Source organism: Fukomys damarensis, unplaced genomic scaffold (genome assembly GCF_012274545.1).
Source record: "Fukomys damarensis isolate Sample0158 unplaced genomic scaffold, DMR_v1.0_HiC HiC_scaffold_12, whole genome shotgun sequence".
Taxonomy (NCBI): domain Eukaryota; kingdom Metazoa; phylum Chordata; class Mammalia; order Rodentia; family Bathyergidae; genus Fukomys; species Fukomys damarensis.
Window position 1 is genome coordinate 56,168,747 of NW_022900924.1, and position 21,137 is coordinate 56,189,883.

General features: G+C 60.8%; 2 protein-coding genes across 5 annotated transcripts in view; both read right to left on the reverse strand.

Moving 5' to 3' along the window:
* Clec3b (C-type lectin domain family 3 member B) overlaps positions 1-2,094 on the reverse strand; it is a 2,961-nt gene extending 867 nt beyond the window's left edge. Inside the window, exons 1-2 of the mRNA XM_010624584.1 lie at positions 1,861-2,094; positions 25-169 (exon numbers count right to left, since the gene is read on the reverse strand). Coding sequence (XP_010622886.1) covers positions 25-169; positions 1,861-1,969 — 254 coding nt within the window. The 5' untranslated portion in view covers positions 1,970-2,094. The remainder of the gene's footprint in view (positions 1-24; positions 170-1,860) is intronic.
* Positions 2,095-7,077: 4,983 nt separating this feature from the next.
* The window catches only part of Exosc7 (exosome component 7), a 17,954-nt gene continuing 3,894 nt past the window's right edge, over positions 7,078-21,137 (reverse strand). Inside the window, exons 2-9 of one of the 4 annotated variants that reach the window (XM_010624400.2) lie at positions 18,947-19,048; positions 18,745-18,839; positions 12,588-12,753; positions 9,975-10,045; positions 8,962-9,085; positions 8,347-8,425; positions 8,093-8,248; positions 7,260-7,345 (exon numbers count right to left, since the gene is read on the reverse strand). In XM_010624400.2, the coding sequence (XP_010622702.1) occupies positions 8,115-8,248; positions 8,347-8,425; positions 8,962-9,085; positions 9,975-10,045; positions 12,588-12,753; positions 18,745-18,839; positions 18,947-19,048 (771 nt within the window). In that variant the 3' untranslated portion in view covers positions 7,260-7,345; positions 8,093-8,114. Of the gene's footprint in view, positions 7,346-8,092; positions 8,249-8,346; positions 8,426-8,854; positions 9,086-9,974; positions 10,046-12,587; positions 12,754-18,744; positions 18,840-18,946; positions 19,049-21,137 lie in introns of all 4 variants that reach the window. The other 3 variants (XM_010624399.2, XR_780304.2, XM_010624401.2) reach the window with 3 other exon arrangements.

The following is a 21,137-nucleotide window of genomic DNA, read 5'->3' on the forward strand; positions in this document are numbered from 1 at the left end:
GAAGGCCCGGGGCTCGCCCAGAACCAGGAACGTCTGCCGGGGCTGAGGGTGACCGGGCGGCCGCGCTCACCGGTCTGCAGCGCCTGCTGCTCCTTCAGCACCACCACCTCCTGCGCCAGGGCATCCAGCCGGCTCTTGAGCTCCTCGATGGTCTTGGGGCTCACGATGTCTGGGGAGAGGTGGGGGAAGCGGGGACCAGTGGTGACCAGTGAGGGGACCCTGCTGTCCACCAGGGCGCCCTTCCTCCTGCCACCGCACCGTTCATGGCCTCTGAAGGGCTTTGGCCTCACACCCAGGTCCCAGCACTTGGGAGGCTGAAGCAGGCAGTATGAGCCCAACCTGGGCGACTTAACAACTTAGCGAGACTCTGTTCTCAAAATAAAATGAAAGAGGGGCTTGGGATGGAGCTCGGTGTGGGGCCCCTGGTCCAGCCCTGCTACAAAAAAGAAAAGAAAAGAAAAGGACAAAGGGTTGAAGGGAGAGGGATGAGGGAAAAAGAGGAATGGAGGTGCACTGTGAACAGGTGATGTTTATGTGTGTCGAAGTGTGCCAATAAAATTAATAAAAGAAAGTAAAAGTGGATAACAGCCTCCTAGCTTACAGCCTCAGCAGGGCAGAGCAGGCTTTCTTGCTATACTGAGGATGCGCCCAGTGCCTTCATGCTGAACTACAGCCTGGACCTTTTTTATTTTTGAGGTAATCTTGCTAAATTTCCCTGGTTTATTTCAAACTTGGCGATCCTCCTGCCTCAGCCTCGCAGAGGGCGGGACAACAGCCTGCCCCACCACACACCTAAATGAGCACTTTGTAGACAGTCACAAATTTGTACCCAAACCCCCAAAGAGCTCAAAGCTGAACCTCCCACCCAGGGTGACTATCCCCGGCCCATTTATCTTCCCAGAGATACTCTGTCACTGTCCCCAACTTCCGGAAAATTCCATACCTATACAATATAGATAGTGTTTTACCTGAATTGCGTTTGCCAAGCAAATGTGGCATCCCAGTTGGAATTTTCTTTGTTCACTTTGTAAGCTCAACCTTGGAAATGATTTTCTCTTTTCTTCTCTTCCCCTCTGTGCTGGGTGTGCACTGGGCATCCTACACACCAGCCACATGCCCAGTCTGGGTTTTGCTGCCCGTGCTTGTAGGTGGGCGTGGTGGTGTCCAACTGTAATTCCCTGACTCGGGAGGCTGAGGCAGGAGAATCACGGCAAATTCAAGGCCAGTCTGGGCTGCACTACAAGACCTTCTCTCAAAAGACCCAGCCCTTCCCACTGCTGCTGGCAGTCTTGTGCGGCCCTGGAAAGAGTGCAAGGGCAGCCACACACCCCACCTGTTGCCATGGCGCCCCTGATGTTGTGTCCACACAGCTGGTGACCTCACAGCTGGAAGCCCAAGATCGCCGCACCCAGGGCAGCATCTGTCTTGGCCGTGACACCCACTCCGCATCACTGGTGTCCCGGGCCAGGCGCCCTCACCATTCCACACCATCGGGCCCTCAACTGGGGGACATGGGTCTCCCCACTGCATGGCCAATCGGGGATCACAGAGCACAGCCCTGCTGCGCCCCCTGCTGGGGCTGAGCTTCCACACCGGCGACCTGGGTCTTTCCTAGCTTCTGCAGGGCTAGGGGTGTCCTGCACGTCAGGCATGAACCTGGGGCGCCGTGCATGTCAGGCGGGTGTTACCCTGAGCTGGACCCCGGCCCAGGTGTGTGGCTACAAGATGACCCGGAAGCTGCTGTCCCAGGGCGCTTCTCCAACGCTCACCAAAGAGGAGAGGAAGGGGAGGAGGAAGAGGAGGAAGGAGAGGAAGGAGGAGGGAGACCTGCTCCCGGGAAGGGGCTGGACCCCTCCTTACCTTTCCGGGCATTGACAACCTTCTTGGGCTTGGAGGTTGGCACCTCGGCGGCAACCTGGGTCAGCAAGGCGAGGACGCAGAGAAGCAGCTGGGGTCCCCGGAGCTCCATGCTGCTGCTGCTGTCACCGCCAGGGCCTGGGAGGGAAGCAGTGGCGGCCGCCGCCCCAGCTGCGCATCTTAAGGCCGTGGCCACCAGGCCCTCGGTCCAGGAAACCCTCCCGAGACGTGGCTGGGGCGTGCCAAAGAGAAAAGAGAAAAAACAACCCTGCAGAAGGGGAACTGCCCAGCAGCCTCTGAGCTGTGCTGCTCAGCACCCACGTGCTGGCCTTGCCTCCTTTGCTTTGTTGTTTTTTGAGACAGAGCCTCGCTATGTAGCCCAGTCTGATCTTGAGCTCTCTGTGAAGCCCATGCTGGCCCAGGAGCCTCCCGAGTGCTGGGTGACAGGCGCGCGCCACCCCTGCCGGCCCAGCTCCTCCTGGAGCGGGTGTGGGGCTGCGGCTCCCACTGCCCCTTGCCCACCGCAGCCTCACGCTGAGCCTGTGAGCAGAGCAATGGCTTCCCCATTCCAATGAGGGAAACCGAGGCCCTGTGAACCCAGCTGCCCGGCTGCCAGGGGTCAGCAAAGGAGCTGCGGGCTGAGAGTGTCTGCCCTGTTGTTTCTGCTCCACTCCGCCCTTTCACACTCTGGTCCTGGGCGGCGACCCTGGAGGACAGGGGCGGGAGAACGAGGGAGCCCAGCGCGGGAGCAGCGTCCCGGGCAGCACAGGCTCTGCCTGGGCCCTGGAGCCCGAGGCAGGGGACAGGTCTGCAGGGAGGGACCGGGACTGGTCAGGGCAGGGCTGGTCATGGGGTTGCTGCGGGCCCAGCTAGACCCTAAACCCCTCTGCCCGAGCCCAGAGAGGGGGGCTCCCTGCCCAGGCCTCCACCCTGGGCCCATGGTGGCCAGGCCAAGCCTGATACATAACCCACAGGCGCCCATTCCGAAACTCCGGGTGGGTGGCAGCTGCCTAGGGGACGTTAACCCTCCTCTTCCTCTCCCACTACCTCCTTCACTGAGCCTTTGTGTCCCGTGTCCTCGCCCCAGCCCAGTCTGGTGTGGCGATGCTTTCCAGGCACGTGGCAGCCAGAGCCCCATCTCCCGGGACGTGCTTTGATGAGGGACACCGTGTCCCAGGTGTGCCTGTGGGTGTTCTCCAGAAGCTCTGTGAGGGGACTCAGGATGCTCCCTGTCCTGTCGCTGGGAGCCCAAGGGGGCTTTGCTGGGTCAGAGGCGGACGAGGCCGCTGGCCCTGCTGGTCCCTGGCGACTCCACCAGGCGACCCGGCCATGCGAGAACCCGGGAGCCTGAGGCAGAGGTGGCACGCTGTCTGCAGGCACTCAGGGAAGCCAGGCTGGGTAGGACAGGACAGGGAGGCAGCCCGTAGAGGCCCACCGGCAGGACAGGAGGGTGGGACGAGGCGGCAGGGGGACACAGCAAGTCTTGTTGCCCAGCGAAAAGATGACAGGGGTGGGGAGGACAGAGCGGCAGGGGCGGTGTCAGAGGGCTGGGGACCTGTGCAGGTCCCCAACGTCCTACACAGACTTGAGCAGGACCCCAGGAGTGGCCGCAGGGCCAGTGACGATCTGAGGAGAGAAGACAAGACCCACGCACGCACGGCACGGTGGGAGCCGCCAGGGGAGGGGCTCGGGCCCAGGGTTTGCTCTGAGCTGTGGCCCCTGCCTGTGAGCGCTTGGCGCAGCTCCTCTGTAGGGCGGTGCAGGCTTTGACCTTTTGTGGCCCGGGAAGAACTGTCATGGCGCCCACAGCCCACCAGGGTCAAAGCTGGTGGTCAGGGACCTGACAGTCAGGGCCAGGGCAGCCGAGGTCACAGGAGACTGCTGGGCACACACCCGAACCTGGGACTGACTGCGTAAACTAAGTCACCCAGTCACCTCTCCCGATGTCCCGGTCCAGGGCTAATGCTTAGCCCAGAAGGCGGGACCAGCCCAGAAAGGCTCCAAGCAGACCCTCCTGTCTTTCCCCAGCCAGTTCTTCCTATCTTGGGGGAAATCGAGAGCCAAGTGGGGAGCTGTGATCAGGCGCACCTGGGACAGAGCCTCTGTCTGCGGAGTGGGGTGCGGGCCGCTCAGCCCCTGTCCCTGGGCCAGGCCTGGGCTCTTCCCTGATGAGCTGGCAGGCCCACCTGGACCTGCAGAAAGGGAGTGGGACTCCGGTTTGCAGTAAGCAGTGGGAAACACCTTTGGTCACCTCACCTGCGGGTTGGTGTGTGCACGCGTGTGCATGTGTGTACATGCGTGTGCGCAGGAGTCCGCTGGTGCTGTCAGTGATGTACAGAGCAGGGCAGGGCACGCGCCTGGCTTGTCCCGCAGGCAGGGTCTGCTCAGCCCGGAAGTGCAACCGTCTCTGGAGATGACAGCTTTGCCCTTCCCCAAGCCGCTGTGGCACCGCAGGCTGACGCTTCAGGAAGATGTGCTGCACGCACACCTCCGCCCCACACCCGTGTGTGTAACACAGCGCTGTCACTCAGTGCAAGCGTTCGGAATACATCACTATTTTTTGTAGCCTTGTTTAGGCATTTTATTTTTTTTCATTTCAGTGGGGCTCAAAAATGTCACAGGCGGCGAGCGGTGCAACCTGGGCTCCACAGCAAAACGCTGTCTCCTGCACCAAGCAGGGCCAGGATCTCTGCTATCTCTCGTCCCGCCTCCCCACCGGCCCTCTGAGATACTCCGAACACCGCCCAGGCGGCCTGGGAGTGGTCGCACCAACTGGCCACGGGGTCCCTCTCTGCTCTCGTCCAGCTTCCCTGTGATGTGCCCCGGGTTGCTAAGCTCCGGCAGGCCCCTCTGGACCCAAGCCTCTGGACCCGGCCTCAAGGAGCAGCGGGAAGAACCAGCTGCCCCGCCGCCCTCAGCACCATCCCGCACTCGGGATACAGATCCGCTGGCCACGGCTGCGCCCCGGGGTGTGGCCAGGAGGGAACAGCCCACACCTCAGGCGGCAAGGACAACCTGGGCTCTGGTGTGGAGGCGGAGCCGGGCAGGGCCTGCGGAAAGCGAAGGTCACGTGGTGTACAGGACGGCGCTTCCTCTCTCCTCCGCACTCACAGCTGTGTCCTCCCGGCCTGGCCCTCAGAGGCCAGAACTCCCACACCCCTGTGCACAGCTCCAAGAGCACTGGACCCGCGGCCTTGGTGCCGTCAAAACAGAACCCACGAGTGGGGCGCAAGGTCCCGAGTTCGACCCCCAGTACAGGAAAAGGCCAAGGCCATGTGGCCCAGTCCCTGGGACCTCCCCTCATAAAGCCCTCTGGTCCAGCCTCGTTGGTCTGGAACTGAGTCCAGGGGCTTCGTGTAAAGGTCCTGCATTAGGTGGGCCTCAGGGACAGCAAGACACCAGCTAGGGCTCTGTGCTGAGGGGCTCTCATTTCATTTTGTCCTTCAAGGTCAGCAGTATGAAGCCGGGCCTAATGGGACTCGCCTGCAATCCCAGCATTCGGGAGGCTGAGGCAGGAAGATCACCATGAGTTCGAGGCCAGTATGAACTACATAGTGAGACCGTGTCTCAACCCGCACCCCTAGCCCCCCAGAAAAGGTCAGCAGTGTTGCCAGAGAAGCGGAATTGGGAGTGGAGTCACCTGACACTTAAGTCCCTTGGGCAAGGTATTCAAGACTCAGACACCCATGGGGTGAGAGTCTCTGCCCCATGACACATGGATGTCCCGTCGTGCGGGGAGACAGCCTGGGACCTGCAAAGCTACAGGGCGGAAGACAGCCACCGTGAGCGGCCACGCGGGCCTGGGAGCGCGATCGCCGTGTCCACCCACCCTTGGTCCTCCTGGGAAGAGGGGGCCATCTGAGCTGGACGTCCACACTCGGGCATGCAGTAAGAGCACACAGGACAAAGGCCTCGCGGCCCGCAGGAAACGCCCCTGCTGGTCTGCGACCGCAGCACAGGGAGTCCGCAGTGTGCGCTGCAGTCTGGTGGTACATGCGGCTGCACCAGGAGGCCACCCCACTTCTGCAGCCTTCTCCGAGGCAGCCAAGAGAAGCCAGCAACGCTGAACACATCTCGCTACCACAGACTCCAAGCCCCACGTGGCAGCGACAGTGACAGGAGGCCGTGCTCAGCCCGGCACAGCACGGCCCGCACTGGCGGCAGGGTGTGCGCCGCCTGCCTATGCCAGGAAGAGCTTCTGTTATTTCACGCTCCCGCTCGCACCCGGGGCCGGTGCGCTCTGCTTTCGCTCCCAGAAGTGGAACTCTCAGCTCGATGCCCACGGCTGGGCCGCCGGAGTCCTCCGGGATTCCCCCAGCCCTGGGGTTCTGCAGGCTTGAATTTACATGAGTTGCGAGGCCCAGGGTCCCAGAAGCTGCAAACTCTCCTTGCATCCGACGTGACATTCCACTCCTCAGGCTGACGTCCCTGGGCTGCCCTCCCCCTCGTTTACTCAGAAGCCACCAGGTCAGTCCCGGTTCCAGGGGAGCACACGGGCCGAGCCTTCCGGGTCTCCGCTGCCATGCCCTCAGCTCACTGGGCTCTGCTGGGAGGAAGCTCTCGAGCTTCCCAGTCAGGCCTGGGCTGGCCTCACCCTCCACGGCCACTGCCGCAGCCTCCTCGTGAGCAGGCAGCAGGCACAGGTTTTGCCCGGTCAGGGACACGGAGTGATGTGGCACCGAGGGGCACACACTGGGAATACAGAAGGGGAAGACTGGAAACCCAGGTGGGCGGCCTGGGCTCAGCCACTGCTCCTCCAGCAGGGGACACAACTCTGAAGCCAGCTTCTCCTCGGGGTCCTTAAGGTCCTCTCAGGAGTTTTAGCTGCACCAGCGCGGCACACGGCAGATCAGGGCCCAAGGCTGCCCTGCCCACCCGGGGGCCCAGCAGGCTGAGCGTCTGCAATACCGGCAGTAAAATCTCAGGAAATGCCAGGGAGCGCTGCGAACACGAGCAGCTTCCAGAGGGAGTGGGACAAGCCCGGGTGAGGGCCAGGCGGCCGTCTGCAGAGCCTGACCGGGGCTCCACCGGTCTCCTCTCCCTGCCCAGGCACCGGCACACAGGGTCACCCAGGGTCAGGGGCTTCTCTTGGGAAAAACTTTCCCCAAACAGCACGCGCATCTCCCAGAGCCTCTTCCCGCCGCTGGGCCTTTCCCAGGGCTTGTTGTGAACTCCAAGCAGGTGACTCCCAGGGGCATTGGTGCCACAGCTTGTTGCTGAGTAACAAGAGCCACACCGATGTGGGCCAGAAAATAGACTTTAATTGTAAATTCTCCACAGCTAGGAAAAAATATACACAGAACAGTGCCAAAGGAAAAGGAAGGCTGGGCACAGAGCTTGGACCCTGTCTCCAAAGGAAAGGGAAGGGAAGCCAGGCAACCGGTCAGCCCAGGAAGCCGACCTTCTGCCTCCGGGGACCCAGGCTCTCCTCCTTGTGCAGGACGTCCTGCAGCGCGGTGTGCAGCAGCTTGCCTGCGCGCTTGCCGGTCTGCAGGACAGGGAGGGTAGGGAGCCGGCCGTGAGAAGCCAGCGTCCCTCCCTCCTGCCACGGCCTCCCACGCTTCTGCGCCCATAGGCAGCAGACACCCCCGGCCCATCATGGTCTTACAGGCTGGGTGTGTGCTGGCCCACACTGTGTTCCCAACTACCCAGGAAGCCGAGACAGGAGGATCACAAGTGCGAGGCCAGCCTGGGCAGCTTAGTGCAAACAAAGAGAGAAAGAGGGAGGGAGGGAGGGAACACGGACACCATGTGCTGGGAGCCTTCAGGGAAGGCATTGCTCCTCAGAACGAGGGGCCAGTGCTCGGGACCAGTTCCCGGCAGTGTGCGATCCCTGGGCATGGGTGGTGACACAGCAGCTACCAAAGGAAAACAGCCTGCCCAGCGGCGAGGAGGCCAAGGCAGCCATCCAGAGGATGGGCTGGGGAGACGGTGAGCAGCCAGGCCCTGCCAGGGCTTCCAGATGGTGAGGAAGATGCAGGGAGAGGCTGTGCAGCCACGCACCCGTCCTGGGCTCCACGCCAGCCATCCTGGCCCTGCAGCCCCTGGGCCACCTCAGTCTCCCCTGAAGGCACAGGAAGCGGCAAGCCAAGGAGCAAAGCCCCGCAAATCACAAAACGCTGGGATCCGAGAGTCACAAGGGACTCCACGTGAGCAAAGGCCGCCCAGGTGAGGGCCGCGCCCCAGCCCCCTGGCCAGGCCCTCGCTGCCCCCAGCTCTGCTCACCCCGCCTCACCTCCATCATCTCGAAGATGCTCTCAGGGTCCAGGCTGCCCCTGCCCACCTTCCTCATGCAAGTCACCACCCCTGAGCTGGTGACGGCCACCAGCAGGCTGGCCAGGGAGCAGGCCTCCTCCTGGAGGGTGGCGTCCACCACGTGCCGGCAGCCGATCTGCAAGGGGAAGGAGGCTCGTGTGCACCGGGTCCCCACCGAGAGCCCGCAGGCGGAGACGTCAATGCCCATTCGTGAACTCCCATGCCTGCTACCACCTGTCCAAGGCTGAAGGATGCATGACGCTTCTGTTCTGGGCCACCATGCAGTGTGGAATAGAAACACCCTGGAAATGGGCTGCTCGGGTCCAAGGAACAAGGCTCCGCAGCAGAGGAGCAGGGGCAGGAGGTCACAGGCACGGCCAGGGACGTCCCGCGTACCGCCGTGGCGCACCCACGGGCCAAGGGCAGCTGGCCTGCTCGGGCCAGGCAGCTCCGTGTGAAGGAGTCACGCACTGCAGGCTCCGAGGTGACCCTGGGGAGGGCACCAACCACACACGCACGCACGCACGCACACACACACACACACACACACACACGCACGCATGCACGCACGCACGCACGCGAGAGACACCCAGGACTGGGCCCAACGTCTCGGACACAGACGGGACACTGCTCCCACCCCAACACCCTCAGCCACCTGAGGCCCCAGAGTTGGGGGAGTTAAAGGAAGCGTAGCCGGGGCACCGCCCGTGGGACATGGCAGGCAAAGAGGCTTAAGACGCACCCTGCCTTGCGCTCCCAACAGGCCTCCCACGAGAAAGGAGAGCGCTGTAGGGCGGTGTCTCCCCGTAACCAAGCCGGGCTGGTGGTCTGAGGAGACGCGAGCCACACCTTGCACAGCGTGACGACACAGGGCACGCTCTCCACGCTGAGCTGCATGCAGTCGTAAGGGTCATCGGACAGCTCGATGTCCTTTGACCCCTCTTCATCCTCCAGGACGCGAACCTTCGGTATCCTAGAGGCAGGAGCACAACCAAAACTTCCACCACTGGAAGGAGGAGGAGCGCTCTCCTCTGGAATGTGGGAACGGCTGGAACTGCCTAACACGAGCAAGGCCCGTCCGGGAGGGCACAGTAAGACTGAGGACTGCCGGAAGTGAAGCACAACAGGCGGACGGCAAGACACGGGACGTGAGAGCCGCCAGAGAACGGCGCGCTGTGCTGTGTGGCTCTGAACCCCCAACGTGGGGACCCCAAGGGCCCGCAGCAGCCGTGACGAAGAAAGCCTCTTTGCTCACGCAGCCAACCGTGTCCTCGGCTACCCTCTACGTGGTTTCAACCCTCCTTTCTAATGGCCCGACCCGCTCTGTGCTTCACGGAAGCTCTCTCCGAGGAATGAACCTGCCCCATATCCACTTCCAAATGCCACGGACTCCTGAGCCCTGGTGTGGCGGAGGGAGAAGCGCCACCACCTCGGAGGGCTCAGCCCCCGGCCTGGCTGGGGGGCACAGACTCCTCCTGCTCCCCACCCGAGCTCGGGCCAGGCACGAGTACCCACTGCACCCGGCACTGCTCACGGCGCTGGAGACAGAGCCGGCTGGGAACAGCTGGCCCGTGGTTGCCGTATTCGCGATCCCTTTTCTGTAGTTCCTAATACCTCTCCTTAAAACACAGGTTCACTAGTGAAACTAACAGAAATAAACACCGAAATGCGTTTTGGGGCAGAATCCTGCTACAGAATGGCCTCGAATGCATAGCGATCCTCCCACCCCAAGCTGCCATGCCCGGCTCTGCATTCGTGTCACGTTGGGTAGTCTCTCTTCTGGAGAGGTACGCGGACAGACTTCGCCCTTTGCTACATCTCACCCTCACTGTCCTTGGTGTCTGTGTTCCCTGAGGACCTACCTGGTGTTGAAGAGCGCAGCCTTCACGGCAAGGGAGATGGCATCAAACAAGTTTCCCCCGCACTCCAGCAGCTGAGGGAGACCGGGCGGAGAAGAACAGCAGGCGTCACTTACCCCGTGTGCATGGGCATCACGGGGCCCCTCTGAGCAAGGCCTCACATGACGCAGGACAGAGCCGTCCCAGCCCCACCAGGTCCCAGAGCGCCTGAGGTCCGGAGCCTGCGCCCAGCAGCAGCTCAGAGCACAGGGCCTCACTCGGGTGTGGCCCGGGAAAGGATAGGGACAGGCACAGCCCCTTAGCCCCCCGCACCTCTGTGGTTCTGTTCAACCTCCGTCCCCCGCCCCACAGAGTAGCTGTGAACGGTGGCAGGTTTCCCACAGAAGCCAGGGCCCCACCGCACAGGGCGCCTGAAAGCCTCTGCCACCATCGAGCCGAGCGGGACCTCGTCCTGCCAGCCAGGCCCTGACGGCCGCTGCTGGATGCTCAGGGTGTGTCCATCTCTGCACCCCTGGGTGGCACCCCACCTTTGGGCCCCTGTGAGGATAAACAGCCCCTGCCCACGGAGCTGCTCCGAGAAGCCTGTCCGGCACAGTGAGGGGGGCTTTCATGTCTGCTGCCCACGTCCCAGCGGCTCTCCATTCCCAACCCCGGGGCGCCGGGCACACTGGGCAGGGGTGATGCCATTCCTGATGGGGACAGAAGCCTGTGCCACGCGGCTGACTCACTCTGCCCCACTGTGCACTGCACGGGGCAGACACAGCCCTGATCCCCACTCCCGCTGGCCAGAGGCAGGAAGCTGAGGGAGCGGGGGGCTGGAAAACCCCGCAACTGCGGGGAACTCCGGGCTGGCAGTGGGGCAGCCTGGGTCTGACCCCACCCCTGCCACTTGCTGAGCTCAGGGGTCCCCCCCAACCCCCAGCAACACTGCGCCCCCGTGGGGTGGCCCTCAGGACAGGGATGTCGCTCCAGGATGCTCCCCACCTCCGCTCACCACTGGGCCAGCACAGCCGAACGAGAAGGGACAGGGGACCCAGGGCAGCAGCCGGGCTGTGCGCCTGCCTGGGACAGGGAGGACAGGGCGGCCCTCAGGGCAGCACAGTGGGGAGACATCACCGCGCCCTGTCGTGGGCCGGGTGGGCGGCTGTGAGCACCAGACCATGGCCACTGCGCTCTGCCAGGACAACACGGCCCGGCCGTCAGTGTAAAACCTCGGGCCACCGACCGCTCAGAAGAGCAAAGAACAGCGGGGTCTCACTGAGGCTGCACCCCACTCTCATGAAAGTACCAGCGGGCCACGGAAGGTGCCAGCCGGGCGGTCTGAGGACGGTTCTGCCTGCGCGCTACCCAGCACACTGTCAGAAATGGAGCCCAGCAGCCCGTTTCACCCGGCCGGGCACCGGCCCGACTCCACAGGCTCACACAGGAGCCCCCAGCACAGGCCCGGCCTGCTCAGGCCCATCTGGGCTGAGGCAAACACTCGTTTGCATGGCAAGTCCCGGGAGTGAGGAACGCTGGTCCACCTCAAAACTCCTTTTCTAGGTAAGAGCTTTCCTGAGGGCGATGCTTCAGATGCAGTCTTCTTCCGGAATAAAGCCTTTCTCAGAGAACAGGTGAGAAGAAACCCAGACGCTAAGGATCTGAAGAAGCTGGGACACAGGCGGTGCCCAGATGTGCCCCCCACACACAGCGCCTGCCGGGGGCCAAGGGCCAGTGCCGAGCTGAGCCGAGACCAGGCCACAGGAGAGTGGGCTTCGGCTGCTCCCGTCGCTGCCCCGCACGCACACGCCAGGAGGACGGAGATCACTAAGCACAGGCGCGGGCCCCTGGGCAGCACCAGGCCCTTATGGCGGGGATCGCGCCACGGTGCGGCCCCTGCACGTCGGAAGGAGGAGGCGCAGACGGATTTCACCGGAGCGTGAGCATGCAGAGCGCACCTGGCCTGCGCACGCCGCCACTCTCCCCGCGAGGTTCTCTTCACCACGCCCGCCCACTGTCCGGGAGGCGTCCAGAAGGCGCTAGCCTGTCCACGTCCAGGCTGTCCTATCCGTCCAGCTCTTCATTATCTCCGTTCCCTGCAGGCCCTGCCTGGCTGGTAGCTTAGCCTCGCATCCTCAGCCTGAGGAGAGGATACTGTTACTGCTCTCAAGGGTCCCGCAATTAATAAGAATGGAGAAAACAGCCGATGAGCGCATTGCTACGCATTGGGAAACCGATTGCAGCTGGGAGGTTGCGGCCAGTGCCACAGCAGGAGTGGCGGGAGTGGGGAACAGGCTGGGCCGGGGCTGCAGTGCAGGGGCCCGGAGCGGCGCACTCACTGCTGCCGGACCAGGAAGAGGACGAGGGCTCTGGGCCTCTCGGGCCGGACCCCCACCCTCTCTGCTCCTGGCTTCCTCACCTAGGGCAGGGACCATCACAGCGGCCTCACAAAGGGCCAGGGGAGAGCTCTGCACCTCCAGACCCGCCTGCCCCTGCGCAGCACCGACGACGTCTCTGGGGAACTGCGTGGACTGTGATGCTCAGCACAATGGCCGTACGGGTGTGTCGTACGCACACCGCATCTCTCCCCACACCGTTACTGCAGGAGCCGCCTCCTCCCCCGGCCTGCGCACTCACCAGCACGTCCACGTAGAGGACCCAGCAGTGCTCCCGGGGACTGATGCACAGAGACTGCAGGTCCACGCTGCTCCGGCTGCTGAACATCCGGTAGAGGGTGTTGGTGATCTCCGTGCCCAGGTCGTCACCTCCGCGGCCTTCGAACTCAGGGGTGGCATTGGCTGAGCTGTGCAGAACAGGAGCAAAGCATGCGAGTGTGTCCAGATGCCAGGAGCAAAGGGCGGGGCACAGCCTGGGCGGAGCGCTCAGCCCGGAAGGAAAAGCGAGGGGAGGGTGCGTCTGCCGCCTGGCCAGGCTGTGTGACCGCCTTCCCGTGACTACCACAGAAGACACCTCTGGCCAGGGTGAAGCAGGAGCAGTGGAGACTCCGCTCTGGCGGCTCCAGGCAGCGCTCACAGGGGCTCCCACTACACCCGAACCAGTGTGTGCCACAGCTGCGCTACTCTGCAGGGACTCGGAGACGCCCGCACGCGGCAGAGGCAGGGTTCCAGCACAGACTTAGGCTGTCACCGCGCTAAAAGAAACAAGACAAAGACTGTTGGCTGATTAAACAGTTATCCCCCTTTAATTTATCTGCTGTTGTTCAAGAGAAAAAATTTCGGTTTTGGCCTTTTGATACTTGTATCCAATTGTTTCTATAAAGAACCCACAAGATGCAATCAATGTTCAGGGCTTCACAGGAAATCGCTAAGGGCTTAGGCCCAACACACTTGAAGCCGTGTGTCGGGGAGGCAAGTGATGACGGCAGCCAGGAAAGGTAAGAAGCCCGAAGTCTTCCGGCCCCCGTCTCTATAGACACCGAGCAGGGGACACAGCCAGGCCTGCAGCGGCCCCCGAGGCAGGAGAATAGGGTGACAGCAGGGAGCGGACGGTGGAGGTGGGAGCAGGAGCTGCCAGCGGGGTGGGGAGACCGGATGTCCTGCTGTGCCCGTCACACCTGAAGGAGTAGCCCTGGTCTAGGTGTATGCCTCAAATCCCAGCTATTACAATGATCGAGGCAAGAGGATCTGAAGTCCAAGGCCAGCCCTGGCTGCAGGGAGACCCTGCCTCAACAAAGAAAACGCACCAGGATACGCAGTGGTGGAGCTCAGTCTCCACTACTACCACCCCCCAAACAAAAAGATAAAAGAAATAACCCAGCTAAACTGGGCATAGCGGCACACGCCTATAATCCCAGCACTCGGGAGGCTGAGGCAGGAGGAGCACTGTGAGTTTGAGACCAGCGTGGGCTACATAGTGAGTTCCAGGTCAGTCTTAACTACGTAGTGAGACCCTGTCTCAAAAAACCAAAAAAATTAAAAAAAAAAAAAAAACCAAAAAAAATAAAAATAAAAAAAATAACCCAGCTAAAAAGTGGGCAACAGCAGATGGCATGACACATGACTGTAATCCCAGCTATTCAGAAGGCTGAGGCGGGAGGGTTACAAGTGTGAGGCCAGCCTGGGCAACTTAGCGAGACCTCATCTCAAAACAGAAATGGGTAATACTGCACTCCCTGGGTCAGCGCCCAGTACGCTTCACCAAAAGGAAGGATCTGTGTGTCATTGTACAGTGACTCTGCTGGTCTAATTATCTCGGCTTCCTGTCGGCCATGGGGAGGCCAATTAAAGAGCCAGGGAAACTGCCTCACTGCCATAGCAACGCCACGGTTCCCTCGCTGCCTCTGCATGACTTGGGCATCAAGCTGTGAAATGCAGCTCAGCTTTGGGGAAAAACCGGATCACCAGGGACCAGGTCTCTATTTCCTGCACAGTATAACTTGCTTCTAATTTGAAACGCTTGGCCATCTGAAGTCCTGTGCTGTGAGCTCTCCAGAATCCCTCTGCAGGGCATTTGCACTCAGCCTGAGGTGGTGGTGCCCCCTCCTGGCAGGGCTGAGCACCGCAGCCAGTGTCTCAGCAGATCTGCCTGTGGGCTCCTGAGAGGGTTTTCTCTGAGGGGAAATTACCCCCGCCAAAGCCTTTGGTTTTAAATGTGTTGCCCTTTTTTCTGTCTCCCAGGCAGGCAGGCTGGCAGAGGACCGTTCTGAGCAAGAATCGCGGGACCAGGGCACAGTGCCCAACGTGTTGTGCCAGGGTTGGAAAGATATTTTTCACTGAGCACTGTGTTTATGTATTTTTGGTACTGGGGATCGAACTCCAGTTCTTGCACTTTCCAGGCAGACAGAGGAACCATTAAACTAAATCCCCCGGGCATTTTCTTTTTCTTTTCCAGTACCAGGCATGGAACTCAGGACCTTGTGCTTGCAGGGCAGGCACATTGCCAACTGAGCTACATCCCCAGCTCTCCGGGCATTTTAATTTCCCTTTTAGCAAACACCCCACGGGTGAAATGAAAACCTCATGCGCAGATGTGACCTGCTGGGTGACTCATTTTACAAGGAGGGGAACTCAGACAACTTTTTGCCCCCCTTGGGAGAGGGTCTCACTGTGGAGTCCAGGCTGGCCTCGAATTCACAGCCCTCTCTCAGCTTCCAAGTGCTGGGATCACAGGCCTGTGCCACCACGCCACACATACCTGGGATGACTTTTAAGAAGGTGCCCCACATGCTACACACTGCTGAGCTCCTCAGAGTATTAACCCACTGCACTCTCACAGCTGCCCAGGGATGTCTGGGTGACATTTTACTTTACATGAGAGGGGACTGAACCCAGAGCCTGGCACCTCTGAAGCAAGCGCTCTGCCACCATGCTGTCTCCACTTCAGAGGTATGGAAACGAAGTCAGGAAGGGCATGCGGTGTGCCCAGGGCCTCAGTCAGGCGTCCAGGGCCCCCAGCCCTCCCCACATGCCGGGCTGCCTCTAGACCGTCCGTGAGCTTCTCCTTGGGCTCACCCCTGCCTGGCCGTGGGACTTAGTCCTGGACCACAACCGCCGTCAGACACACTGGTGGGCAGATACATAGTTGGTGGGGAGTGGACCCTGACGGCCAACTCCAGCTCCCTGCTCACATGCACCACGACGAAGGCCGGGGATGTAGCTCAGTGGCTTCGTGCCTGTCTGGAAAGCACAAGGCCCTGAGTTTGATCCCCAGTACCGGAAAAACCAAACCAAATCAAATCATATGCACCACGACGCAGCCTTCCAGTAGGGCTTTCTGCAGCTACAGTCAGCAGCCAGACAGAGATGCTCCCAGGCAGGACCCTCCCTGCCCCAGAGCTGCGGCACAGCGGCACACAGAACCAGACACACTGCTGCTCCCAGCCCATGCCTCTGCACCCCACACCTCCGCTCTGCTCCTCCTGCCCGGACATCTCTGGTTTAACCCAGTGGCCTGAGATGAGGGCCACATTCACCTGGTATGGAATCTGGACGCCAGGCCCACGGCTGCTTCCTCCACAACCAATCAAGCCTGTAATTCAGGGTACGGAGCAGGCTACGTGCAGAAGCAGCGCCCTCTGAACCTTCCACCGCAGGCTCCTGAGCAGGGTCGGAAGTGACCTCACCACTCCGGAGACTTGAGGACAAACGGCTCCGTGGCTCCTGCAGGCTGCCTGTCCTCTGTCCTTCCCCAGCCCTCGGCCCAGGGCTGACCCGCTCCCGGCAGCACGAAGCAGACAAGGAGCAGGGAAGCGGCCCCACACACCGCAGTGGGTTTCAGAGATCCCGGCTCTGAGTTTGTGAAGGGCACGGAGACGATACTGTGAGGGTGTTAAAATCACAGGGGAAGTGAAGCAAACGTTTGGGAATGAAACACATCTCCTAAGCCCCCACTAAAGCCCCGGCCTCCCCGAGAGGCCAAGCAGTCCTGAAGGCCGAGGAGAGACTCGATGGCCCGCCACCTAGTGACAGCCAGAGTGACGTGCAGGCTTACTTAACCGGCCTTCTGGGCTGTAGATGGAGAGAAACGGTCTTCTAGTGGCCAAGTTCTCATCTAAAACGTCCATTCTCAGGCTCCCACCAGCAAGCCACAGGCAAGAGGCAGGACTTGGTAGTCTAACTGCTTCATGTTCAGAGAACACGAAGACAGGCATCTTGGAGCAGGCTGGGGTCAGGTGGGCAGGCAGCCTGGGCAGAGAGCCGACCCACAGCGCTTCCAGGGTTCCCGAGACACGGCAGACACGGAGAAGCTCTGTCCCGCGTCTCCCCAGGCCCGCGTATCATCATTTCAGGTAGACAAACCCAAAGGGACACAAGTTAGCGGGAAAGCAGTTAGCTTCCTCAGACCTCTCCACCCCAGGGAATTTAAATAATGGTAAAGAATGAAATCAAGCCGGACCCAGAGTGGCAGCAGGGACCCCTACGCCCACCCCGTGCACCGATTACTTTTCTCTCGATGGGGAGTGCAGGGCAGGCCGCGAGGAGGGCAGGCGTGCGGCACCCTCCTGCTGGCACGCCCAGGTGGGCACGACCTCGGGCAAGGCGTGAAGCAGTGAAGGGCTGCTCCCTGGGGCCCGGCAGGGTTGGTCTGGGCGGCAGCCGGCAGCCGGCAGCCTCACTCCCCTGCAGGAAAGGCCTGCGAGCCACCTGGAGACGGCCCATCCCACGGAGCGCTCAGAGCCCGCCCAGGTCCCTCCTGGACTAGCGGGGAAGACAGATGGCGGTGAAAGACCCCGCTTCCAGAAGCCAGCTCTTCCCCAGGGAACCCCGCAGGGCCGAGGGCAGGCGGACTGACAGTGAACACTCCCCGGTACACGCAGCCAGGGCAGCGCCCGCGCTCTCGTGCAGCTGAGTGACAGTGACAGCCACCAGTGATGGAGGCAGAGGCGACGCAGGGCAAGGGAAGGAAAGCGAAGGGCAGCTCCTCTCCTCGGTCACCATCCCCTGCCCTGGCCCGGGCAGGTCAAGGTCAGGACAGGAATTCACCTCCTCCAGGAGCAAAGGGACGAGCAGGGGCCTGAGCAAGGTTACCGCCCTCCGTGCTTGTGCAACAGCCAGCTCCATGGGGCAGCCGGGGCCGGCGGAGGCAGGAGCGCTGGCAACACTGGGCAGAGACCGTCGTGGCTACCCCGGGCCTCCACCACAAGCCCTCGAAAGCCGGCCCCTTCCAGCCACGCAAAGCAGACAGAGCAGTCAGAGTCAGACAGAGCAGAGCCCGGCCCGAGCAGAGACCCTACAAGGTCGCCGCCCCTCTGCACACTCCACAGGCAGGCTCTGCATCAGCAGTGAGCTCGAGTTGCATCCGTAGGACAGGGACCTCTGTGCCCCACACCTGCCCTCTCTGCAGGGGTCTGGAGCTGTGCCGTGTGAAGAGAGGGCACCTCTGTGGCCAGCCCTGAGCCAAAAGCCAGGTGCCCAGTCTCCAGCGGGCAGGAATGTCGCAGATGAGCCCTGTGTTTTCACCGCTGTCCAAATCTCGGCACTGCTGTGTTCTGTCAGTCCTCCCTGCCAGGCCATGTGGGCAGAGGTGCCTCGGGGACACCTGACACAGCATTGCCTCCAGGGGCCAGCAGACAGACAGCCTGCCAGGCCATCGTCCACACGGGCGCTGGAAGCAGGGTCCCAGACAGAAGTGGGGGCCAGACCCTCCCTGGACAAGGAGGGAGATGACATGAGCCAGAGCCCCCTAGCACCAGGCAAAGGGCCGGGCGCCTGCTGTACCTTCACCTCCTCCTCACCCCCACTTCTGTCATCCCCACCTCTGTGACAGAGACACTGGGCACAGAGAGACCGATGAACCAGCCTGGCAGACCTGCAGGAGGGCGACTGTGCCCGCCCAGCTGCCCCCTCCACAGCCTGGTGGGCGCTGCGTGGACCTGAGGCCCCGTGTGCCTAGCAAGTCGAGAAGTCTTCTGCAGAGCTACAGCAGGAAGGGACGGGCCATTCTAACCAAACGCCCCTCACCATCTGGTCTGGCACTTTTCAGAGCAGTGACACATTTGGCTTGGCCTCACAGCTACATTCTGGGCTGGTGTCCTTCCTCTCAGACGGCCAAACAAGGCCGAACAAGGCCAGGCCACTGGACAAGTCCTGCCCTGTACCAAGTCAGCACATAGCTCCTGGAGAGCTGAAGGGCTAAACAAATGCAGGACAAGCGAAGGCTCCATAGGAAACTAGGTTTGTTTTCCCAATCTCCACACTTTAAATCGTCTTTAAAAACACCTGCACAGGGCCCGGGACGTAGCTCAGTGGTGCAGTGTCTGCCCGGCAAGCGTGAGGCCCTGAGTTCGATTACCGGTACCAAACCAAACAAAACAAAACAGCCGCACAGTACTGACCAGTCAACAAAGAACTCCAGGTAGCCTTCGTCCGGCTTCTCCAGCTTCGGCGTCCCCATCTCCGCTTTCACCCCCACCAAGATGTCTGTGTGACCCTGTGGACACGAGTGAGAAGGGCCCTCGGTCAGGGCAGGCAGCCAGGACCACTGCAGGGACGGGGCGGGTGTGTCGGGAGGGGACCGGCCCTCGCCCCAGGGCTCACCAGCTTGACCCTGGCAGACCCGCTGGTGTTGGACACCACATCGGTCTCCACTTCAATGCATCGGTAGTCCTCACAGCCACGGCCATCCACGCGGAGGTCTTCCTGAGTCAACGACAGCAGCCCGCGGCTGTGACCCACGCCGACAGAGCCCGCCAGCCCGGCGCAGCACCCCGGCTTTTCCCTCGGTGGGGGTTCTGTCCTCCCGGCTAACACCCTCACCGCTAGTGCACACGCCAGGAGACCTGGGCGAGTGGGATGACCGTCCACGGTCCCCGGCCACGCCTTCATGCCAGGCTGTGCAGCTGAGAGGCCCCGAGGCACAGTGCCATACGGAGCCTGTGTGCCAAACACGTGACATGTGACCGAGGACGAAGCGGCTACCTTGCTGCACACCTGCGAGGCTGACGCCACACCTGCGTCCGCACAGCCAGGTTACAGGGAGGGCTGTCTGCACCACAGCCTCCTACCACAGTGCTCTCGGGAAGCTGAGGGTAGCCGGTCTCCTAAAACAGGGCCACGGACAAAGGCCTGCAGGCCACAGCTTTTCCTAACCAGTTTTACTGGAACGCAGCTACGGCCATGACAGAGACCCGAAAGCCACCCAGTCTTCCCAGCTGCCCTACAGGGCCGGCCGCCTCCGCTCCAGATGCTGGTTTCCGAGGCGGTCTGCACGGTGCCCTCCGTCTGCCAAGGACTCAACTCTGCATTGTTCCCACATCTGCTTCTGGGTGTGTAGAACCCAGTAAGACCATTACTTTGTTTCGGACCTGGCCCCTGGCGGCATCTGTGGGTCAGTTCCTGGGTGCTTTCAATGCCTCTGGTTTCCTCGGAGCAGCTCTACCTCTGCACAAAACCAGCCACCCGCCCTGGCCTTTCGTGTTCTCCCTGCCCGGCCCTGGTTCCTTCTACCTGAGAACGCTCTTAAAAACCAGGGTCTGGGGGCCAGGGATTTAGAACAAGGTCCTGAGTCCAAAGCCTGGTACCAAAAATAAAAAACAGGATCTGGGCACTAAGTTCATCGCCACCGGGCAGCACTGCGCTCACACAGGCAGACGTAATCTGCACTGCAGACCTACAGAAAAGCCACGAGTCCATGCTGATAGTCCAATCTAACACCCACAGGGATCTTTCCAACCTTCCTCTTTTTCTCACTTGTAACTTCTAAGACAGGGAGAAAGCTGGCTGTCAGCCAGGTGCAGTGGCCTAGGACATCAGTACTCTGGGAGGCTGAGGCAGGAGGACTGCAAGTTCAAGGGCATGCTGGGCAACTCAGACTACCTCACAGTTTTAAAAGGGTGGGAAAGCAGCTTGGCGCAATCGATCCCTACTATGTCTGTCTGGCTCTGTCTTTCTCTGTCACACACAAATACCAGCTACTCTCATTTTTTACAATATATTTCTGTATTTGTTCAATCTCACTAGGAAGCAGTTTGAGAGCTACCAACCTACATCCCTAGAAGCCAGTGTACCAACAGGAGCGTCACTGTCTTTGGCTTACGGTACCCAGACAAAACCCGCCCCTCCTGCGTGCAGTCCCGGCCCTCACTGTCACACAGCGCATCTAACTGTCTGCACTTCCATCTGGGCTCGGCAGCACTCTGGTTAAACTATTCCCTTATTGGTACTCAGAGCATCACTGTGGTTCCCAGAGGCAACGCTGCAGAAAGGGCAAGCAGGAGAGATGTCACCATCCCTGTCCGGACTAGGGTCACCTCAGGTCCCCCTTTCCCACCACCCCCAGACACCCTGGCTTAGTGCCACATTTCTTTAGCTCCTGCTTTATCTTTCTTGCTCTTTCTCTCCACCAGTGAGCAGATACGTGACTCTTTTCATGTTTCTTTCTCTTACGAAGGGCTGCATACCATTTTACATGTTCTTTTACATTTGGCTTTTTTACACTTGCCTATACAGTAAACACACACACACACACACAATTGCTCTGTGTCATCTCGTAGAGATCATCCTCACTACACATATTAAAAAAATTCTTGCTCTTTCTCTCCACCAGTGAGCAGATACGTGACTCTTTTCATGTTTCTTTCTCTTACGAAGGGCTGCATACCATTTTACATGTTCTTTTACATTTGGCTTTTTTACACTTGCCTATACAGTAAACACACACACACACACACAATTGCTCTGTGTCATCTCGTAGAGATCATCCTCACTACACATATTAAAAAAAAAGATT